The sequence below is a fragment of the Vombatus ursinus genome, unplaced genomic scaffold (assembly GCF_900497805.2).
Source record: "Vombatus ursinus unplaced genomic scaffold, bare-nosed wombat genome assembly UNPS02015175.1, whole genome shotgun sequence".
In the NCBI taxonomy this organism is placed as follows: domain Eukaryota; kingdom Metazoa; phylum Chordata; class Mammalia; order Diprotodontia; family Vombatidae; genus Vombatus; species Vombatus ursinus.
The window spans coordinates 25,774,101-25,783,297 of record NW_020954953.1 but is presented as its reverse complement, the minus strand read 5'-3'; the positions used below and the strand labels follow the sequence as shown (position 1 = coordinate 25,783,297).

At 33.8% G+C, this 9,197-nt stretch overlaps 1 protein-coding gene across 3 annotated transcripts in view; it reads right to left on the bottom strand.

The window, feature by feature from the left end:
* LOC114031482 (parkin coregulated gene protein homolog) overlaps positions 1–9,197 on the bottom strand; it is a 619,672-nt gene that overhangs the window by 516,237 nt on the left and 94,238 nt on the right. For all 3 annotated transcript variants that reach the window (XM_027846570.1, XM_027846572.1, XM_027846571.1), the window contains exon 2: positions 2,850–2,984. In XM_027846570.1, the coding sequence (XP_027702371.1) occupies positions 2,850–2,984 (135 nt within the window). The remainder of the gene's footprint in view (positions 1–2,849; positions 2,985–9,197) is intronic.

The window sequence follows — 9,197 nt, the reverse complement described above, 5'->3', positions numbered from 1 at the left end:
AAAAAAAAAAAAAAAAAAAAAAAAAAAAAAAAAAAAAAAAAAAAACAACTCAAGTGAAGGTAGCAACCAAAAGAAAAGCTCAGGTAGAACATATGCAAACTTTAAAGACCAAAGCCTTTCACCTCAATTAGTTTGGGATCTTTCAGTATCCATAGCTGAGAGCTCTTGGCTAGCAATTCAGATGGGGTGTTTATATCACATTCTGCAATGGAGAGGGTAAGTCCTGATGTGGAGAATACAGAATGAATCTGGCTTATGATTCTTCTGAGAACTAGAGTTGATTGATCTTGTGTGACCATTTACTCTCCCAGATAGCAAAAGATGTCCAGGAAACTGGAGTCCTGATAACATCAACTATTTCTACTTCTTTTGTTGTAATCACCCAGTCTCCTCTCAAGTAGGCATAAAGTAAGTGATGAATGAATAAATAAATGAATCAATGCAGCAAGACATCTCATGCTCTCAGGGAGAATGTATTTTACTAGAATAAGATGGAACATACAAGAAATTTCAGCTGCAAACAAGGTGGAAAGACTCCATGATTCTTAGTGTACAGGAGCAAAATAAATAATGCATCTTTAATGTTATTTCCACTGTGTGGGGTTGTGGGGGGGACTAGGTCAATTGTGATATTGAACCATTTGACAGTGCCAAGGACTCTCATGGTGAGAACATATTCCTGGACCATCAGTAGTTATAGCTTCTGAAGAGTCAGGGGTTTCAGGTCTTTCAGAAACAGTTGCTCTGTTGCATCTCCACAAGGACTGATTGCATGGTTGATGGCTACAGAGGCTGGGCTGAAAGCAGGATGACTGGTCTGGAGGGCATTGGTATTACCAGAGCTTTTGGGCTGACTCCCTTAGGGTCTGAGGGGAGATGATGCTTGAAGTGGTGGTGGTGGTAGTGTGACTTGTCTGGCACAGACAGCCTCCTGTCTCTCCCTAATGATATGTTGCTGGATTGCCTACCCTGTGGGTCTTAACAAGGTAATAACCACTTTTTTTCTTAATCTATTACAAATAAAAATAGTACAAGGATACCTTAATGAATCTGGAATTTCATCAGGTGGGTACTCTTTCCACCAAGCAAATAATCATGGCCTCTCATTCTGTGTGATTCTTATTTATATCTTTCTGTAAATCCTCAATAGATGGATCTATCCAACATGTTAGAAACTTTGGTCTTTTGTCTTTAAATATTTAATGGAGGCCATTGCAATACTATAGCTTTGTATTTTTCACCCCTTACTTTTGATAAATGATTGGCCTGGCTTCCTCTCTGGTCATATACATTGCTGAAGATGTCTTTCATGTCATTTCACATGCGCAAGTCATTTTTGCTGATATATATTAGTTTACTATGACACATAAAACAGTATAATGGTAGGGAGTAAGGAAAATTATAAGGATATGGAATTATATATGTAACATGTATACACACACACATATATATATTTCCATAGACCCAATTCTACTAGTGACAACAAATAATTTGTTTAAAAATTAACTGTTTTTTTAAAAAATTCCTAATTTTCAGACTGTTGGCTACTTTACCTCTAAAAGAGTAAATAATTTAAATTTCTAAATAAATACCATAATGAATGTTGAAAAAAAGTTTGAAAATTATATCCACAAATTTGAGCACATACAGGAGTAGATAGACATCAAGAAAAATCTGATGTTGCTGTATCTCATGAGTGTACCAAATATGTTTTTCCAGTATGGTTAAAAGGCAAACTATAAGGGAAATAAATATTCTAATGGATCTGGCTTTCTAATTTACTCTATTTGACATCATTTTGACAATTATATTTTATACTTAGAATTTTAAGTTCTCTCATAAACAATGCATATACTCTTCTATACAGGCTAAACATACTAACCCTGGTTTCCCTTTGGAGTTAAATGACTTCACTGTTTAACTGAAGTGATATTTAACAATCATATTTTTATTTCCATCACCTGAGATGCTATTCACACCAGTGCAACTACTATCTTTTTTTTTCCTTTGGTGGAAAATATTTTTAGTTGATAACCCCCAAAGCAAAGCAAATACTGTGATAACAAAAATAATAAAATAGGAAGAACAGGTTAAAGATCAGTATTCATTTCTCAAATTAAATTTAAAAACCTTCTCTAGTTAGTTAAGAGATTGGCAAGTTTTTACAAATAACATCAGTGAGCCTTTTAGAGAGAAACACAGTCGCATTAGAATGGAGTCATTAGGCAATACATTTATTTTGAAGCCAATTAACCTTTTGTCAGAGAAATGTCGGCGCTGTAATGGTTTCAGCGGTGGAGGTCAGCCTCTAACAGGGGCAAGTATGACAGCGATTACGCTGGCTGACATATGCTGCAGACTCAGAGTACAGCCACGGAATAAGAATCTGCCTTCCTTTGTATTCCACTCTGCATTTCCAGGGAGCAGGCAATCTTGACCTATCCATTTAGGTAATTAAAGCTTCCATTTGGAAGTGTCCTGCAGGAAGGTGAAATTTGGGGGAGATAAATGGCTGTTGCTCACTGTACCCAGCCACCACTTCCATCATTTGATGGACTGCCTGAAACAGGCTGGGCTGCCAGGTTCTCATAAAAATAGAGATGAATTGGGCAGCAGACAATTCTCTAAGGCAAAGCAACTCTGTCATCTTCTCTTTTTGCAACCCATAATTTAATTGTTAGCCAAGGTGGATGGCTGACTCAGGGGGCCTTTTTCTAAGAGCTTTTCTGGTATCTTCTATTTGCTGAGAAATTACTCTAGTTTATTTACTTATCAGCCAACTTTGTTTGGCAATGGGAGATGTCACTTCAGTAAGCACAGCTGGCTGTCACAGCTGTGCCCTGACTTACCTTCCAGGCAATTTTGTTTCCTTTGGAGTCATGCTCAAGGGCAATTGGGAAGTCTCCTCGCTCATAAAACTTTCGAAATGCTGTGGGCTTTGTTGGTCGTTCTTTAAATGCTCCTGCAGTTGGAGGGCCTCTCACCTATTAAAAATATATATATACACCCAATATGTTATGATATGACTTAAAAACATACTCCCAAAATGTCAAAATCATTTCTTTTAGCTGTTGTTGTTGATTAGAGGACTACCTGGATCAAGTACACTACTAAGCACTTATGCAAGTATAAATCTAGAGGATTTGAATTTTTCATACTTTTAATTTCTAGAACTCTTACAGATATTTTGTAAACCATATAACAAAAGAGGGGGAATTATTTTCCATATGAATATTAAGGACATAGTGTTACAGGATCCTTTTAACGATATTTTAAAAAGCAATGTCAAGTGGCATTTTCTTCATTATTCCACTTACATAGAGGCTACTGTATGTATGGATAGGTGGTAAAGAGGGAAGTAATATGTTTCAATGAGGGACTTGTTTCAATAAAGGTATCATTGGTTCAGGAAGTTAAAATATTTTACTTGTAAAGGTAGACACTGCATCATGATTCCAGGATAAATACTTTTTGTGAAACATTGGGCAAACTGTTGAAATACATGTTATTCTTCCATCTTTATACATAAAAACAGGGACAATGTGCTCATTTTCCTCTATGGAAATTAACTATAAATTATAAAAATTTAACACAAATATTAACTAATGACTAGTTAGTTTGCTAAAAATATACATAGGAAGCATATAGTTAGCATCATAGGATACCCAAAAAAATAGCATAAAACAAATTTCATATAAATCAATTATTAATGAAGTTCATGTATTTTTATCTAAAAGGAGAATGTTTTATAATGATAATATTTACATCAGGGGTAAAACTTAAAATGGTGCTGTTCATCACCCAACTAAAACATTAGGCTCTAAAATTTGAAGGGATGAGTGAAATATTTAGGACACACTAAAATATATTGCTCTATATACAAAGAAATGAACCATCACATAGTCAGGACATATACTTTTCACCAAGGTCAAATATTTTTGCCTTTCCCAGAATGCTATGACTGATAAATATTTTTCTTTTACTGATTTCATTTAATTGATTCATTTAGTAACATTAATTAATATTGTCTTTACAATTTCACTTCTCTCCTTTATGACAGTATTTCTATAAGCAACTTCAATATAGTTATAAGAACTCCTCCACTAAAGTTCTATTTTGATGATTCATTGTGGCATGGAAATGACCTAGTGTTCCCCATGCCAGGAAAACAGAAGCTCTGGAAAATCCTACCTACTAAGGTAGAAAGACTTCCTAAAAGTGTGTGGGGGACTGTATGTTTGACAATCAAAAACCAGATTAGCTACTCAATCAATACATGCTTATTAAGCACTATGTAGGTACAAGAGATGTGAAGACAAACTGGGATAGTCTTTACCCTCAAAGAGCTTACATTCCAATGTATGTATGTGTGTGGGGGGGGAGGTAGTGAGTGCACTACACACACAAACACACACACACACAGACACACATATATAAGTATATATAGGATATATACAAATTAAATACAGAATAGTTTGAAATACTTTGGAAGGGAAGGCCCTAACAGCTGGGGGCTGGGGGAATGGAGCGGATGAGAAAAGGTTTCATATAGAAGGTGGTGCTAGAGGTGAATCTTGAAGGAAACAAGGAATTCTAAGAAGCAAAGATGAGAAACTGCAAGGTGGCCAGTCTAGTAGGGCTTCATTATGTGGAAGGCAGTAATTCATAAAAACGTTGAAAAGGAAAGTTTCCAACCATTGACTATATAATTTTTCTTCTTCCTTTCATGCCCACCTCAGGAGATTTTTTTTATGATTTTGTTGTTGCATTTCCCACCCACCCCCCTGTACTCTCAGGGAGAGAAGAATATGTAATTTTCTGGATAACATTTTAAAATAAGCATACTACTGTACTATTTTTTTTTTAGGCAGTTGGGGTTAAGTGACTTGCCCAAGGTCACACAGCTAGTAAGTGTCAAGTGTTTGGTCTGAGGCCAGATTTGAACTCAGGTACTCCTGACTTCAGGGCCAGTGCTCTATCCACTGCACCATCTAGCTGCCCCTGTACTATTTTTTTTTAAGGGGAGAATGGACACAGGGTGGATATTGTTATTTGGAAACTACTGTAAATTTTTATATTTTGCTTTAAGTGCTCTCCACCAATAAATTACAAATAATCTAATGAGATAAGAAAATATGAATCATATTACAATTGTGGGAGAAATGCAGTGAAAATTTGTCTAAACAGTGGGGCCAATCATTAAACCAATTAGGAAGAATGGATGTTGCAGTGGAATGCTTTTAATAAAATCAAATGTACTTGAGAACTAAAATATTAAATGTAGGCTGAAATGATTATAAATGACAAAATACTTTATATGTTCACATTTACTGAATACATAGCAATAAATTTAAGATCTGAATCATGAAATCTGTCATATTGTCACAATGATAATAATAATCATTAGTAGGAGAAAAAAGTTAAGGCTCTCAAATTCATCTCTGAATATTTTGAAAAAAATTCTTTGTATCATTTTCATCTAGGATTAGCGTAGCTGATAAAGACTAGTTTATTTTGAGTGGATTAGTGTAGCTGATAAAGACTAGTTTATTTTGAGTGGGAAATCCACATAATCTTATCTTCAGATTTTTTTATTTAGTTAAATCATTTAATCTGAAGAAGTGAAATAGATATTAATGATATATTTTGAGCTGCTCAAACCTTAAGTCTGAGCTATTAAACCACTGCCGTTAAATGCCAATGGTATAAGTTTTACTAAGGAACCATAGCAATTAACTGTTGGGGCTAGAATTCGCAAAAACAAACAAACATTTGGCATCATAATAGCTCTCTAGGTAGTACTATGAGGAATTCTAATCTTTTCTTTTTTTAATGTGACAATCTGGGATCTGAAATACCAAGGAAGTAATAATTGCTTAACAATATCAAATCATAATCCAATACTCAGTTTACAAACTAACATAAAAAATCTATGACAACTGAATTTGTCTATTAATGGACAGTGACTTGGCTATACTTAAATTAACTAGAGGCTGATTGAATCATCAGAATTGATATCTCTTGAAACTTTAAAATATATATACTATAGGTACTTCAGGGATTACATGATTGCATAAAGTTATGATAGCTAGGTAAAATAGCCTAACTGATACCCTCTAACAGTGAGCAAAACTATTTTTATCCATATACAGTGTTGCTAAATAGAATTTATGCACACACATACACACATATATAATTTTGTATTACTTCGATGAATCTGTGATCTCATCTAACTGGGTACTCCCTTTCCCATTACAAATTGAAACTCTACTATATCTGCTCATCCCCTGGGACTCTTCATAAGTCCTCCATAAAAGATTGACACAGTGCATTAGAGAATTTGCTCTGATTCTTTTAATGGTGATCATTTCTTGTTTTATTAGATAATACTTTTTCAATTTAATATTGTGAAGAAACTGTTATAAATTAAATTTGTCAACCTACTAATCTTATCAGCTTCTTAGTTAGAGATGAAAGTTAGAATCAGTTTGGGCTGTCTGCTTTATAAATACAACCTACCTTTGCACCGTTAAAAAATGAATGTTTCATATTAAGTTTTTATTCATGCATCAGCATTTGCTTGATGATGCCAGTTCTGCCATTTGATTCCCATTTGTCAGTTTGCATTTCATAGCTATATAATGGATAAATGTCCCTCTGAGTTCTAAGTCAATTCTTTTGATAAATTTCATTTTCAGTGAAATTATACTGAAAATCCATGTTCAATTCAAATAAATACAAAAATGAATAGAATTTGTGTAAATCATTTATGAACACTATACTTAATATTTCAGTTTTTTAGTGTGGCTGAAGAAAACATTAAGAAAATCTTCCTACTTCAATTTAATAAAACCATTTCAACAAAAATTATTACAAATCTAATAGAAATAGGGCATCGTGCTAGTTAGTTCAATATTACCATTAACAATTTTACCTCATTATTATCTAGGACAACTCAAGTAAGAAAAAGAGCAATATATTCAGTTACAAATGTTTTTTTCTCAAAGCCAGCTTTTATAAATCTAATAATTTTCATATGTGACCAATGAAAAAGTAAAATTCAGTGCTCTAGTTCTCCCTTTTCCTACCATTTCTATTCAATAAATCTTATGTAAGATCATACATCTGCAGTATTTATTTAGAACAAAAATGATGGTCTATTATTTTTACTCATTAAATACATTTTAAAAATATATTCATTTCCAATGACAGATTGGAGTAAAAACTATATTGCAGCCTACATTATCAATTATTGAACAGGCTTTGATATTTTAAAAGGTAAATTTTATAATATTTCTTCATATGGACCTCATGTATTCTTATACATACTTAGAAAATATTCCTCTACCATTCCTGTCACAATCAATCGACTCCAGCTTTTATTTTGAAACCTGTTTGAAATAATTTAAGTTATGGAGTTCTGATTTAAAACTCAAAAATACTTTTTCATTGTGCCTAAAATAGAAAAATCTAAAGCATTCTTCTTACTTAGCATGCTTTCTTTCAGTTATACATATATTTGCCCAAATGTCACTAGAATAAAACAGTACTATGGAAAGCTAGGGCCCATAAAATGGTTTAAACACATAAGTAATAGAGTGTTAGCTTAAAGAATGAAAGATGTGAGTGGATAGACATATGTTGAGAGACAATATCAATACCAGAAGGATACCAAATTATAAGTTAAAGCAAGAGTTGAAGAAAGTGATTTGGTGAAATAGAAAATTAAACTTTTCTCATTTACATTAACATCATTTTAGAATGTTGGTCTGTCATAATTTAGGGTGTGTAGAACTTACCACAACATCATGAAATTTCAAGAAATATATGGAAATGAATTTTAAAATTCAGTCCAAGATCACTGGATCAGGAAAATTTTTTATTCAGATATAAATCTATATTTCCAATTCAGCAGTTAGGTTAGCATCTTACTCTCACTCCCCAATCTCTGCCACATTCTAAATAAATAAAATAAAATAACTAACCTAAGTAAAGGTCCTCTGTGTGTCCACATCCATTTCAGGTGCCTTAGCCATGTATTTACCTTTACTGATTAGCCAGAGGACACAATTAGTTCAAAGCAAAAACAATTAATGAAATAGTATAGTAAGAAGAATAGCAATAGAACATTTCCCCCATAAATCTGGGCTACAGTTTCTTAACTATACACACCATCAATAGAAAAGATGGATACACCTCAGGAACATGCATAAGGAGACACATGTGCTGAACACATGAGGCCAGGATGCATACATAGAAGGGCATATATAAAGGGTACCAAGGTTATTGGGACATATATGTGGAGGGGACAACTATAGGTAATATTTGAACAGGTAGAACTAATATTGGGAGAAAACATATTTAGCAAGCCTTGGATAAATAAAGATGTCAGTTCACAAATTTATAAGAATACAAATCACTCCCTAATTGATAAATTGTCAAAGGATATGAACAGGCAGTTTTCAGATGAAGAAATTAAAGCCATCTTTAGTCATATGAAAAAATGCTCTAAATCACTATGGATTAGAGAAATGCAAATCAAAACACCTCTGAGGTACCACATCACACATATCAGATTGGCTAATATGACAAAACAGGAAAGTTATAAATGCTGGAGAAAATGTGGCAAAATTGGAACACTAATGCATTGTTGGTGTAGTTGTGAACCGATTCAACCATTCTGGAGAGTAATTTGGAACTACGCACAAAGGACTATAAAAATGTACATACCCTTTAACCCAGCAATACCACTTCTAGGTCTGTATCCCAAAGAGATCATACAAATGGGAAAGGGCCCCACAGGGACAAAAATATTTATCACAGTTCTTTTTGTGGTAGCAAAGAATTGGAAATTGAGGGGATGCCTATCAATTGGGGAATGGCTGAATAAGTTGTGGCATATGAATATAATGGAATACTATTGTGCTACAAGAAATGGTGAGCAGGCAGACTTCAGAAAAACCTGGAAAGACTTACATGATTTGATGCTGAGTGAACTGAGCAGAACCAGGAGAACATTGTATACAGTGACGGCCACATTATGTGATGACTAACATTGATAGACTTAGCTGTTCTTAGCAATGCAAGGATATAAGACAACTCCAAAAGACTCATGATGGAAAACACTATCCACATCCAGAAAAAGAACTATGGAGTCTGAATGCAGGGCATATTATTTGCATTCTCTCTCTCTTTTT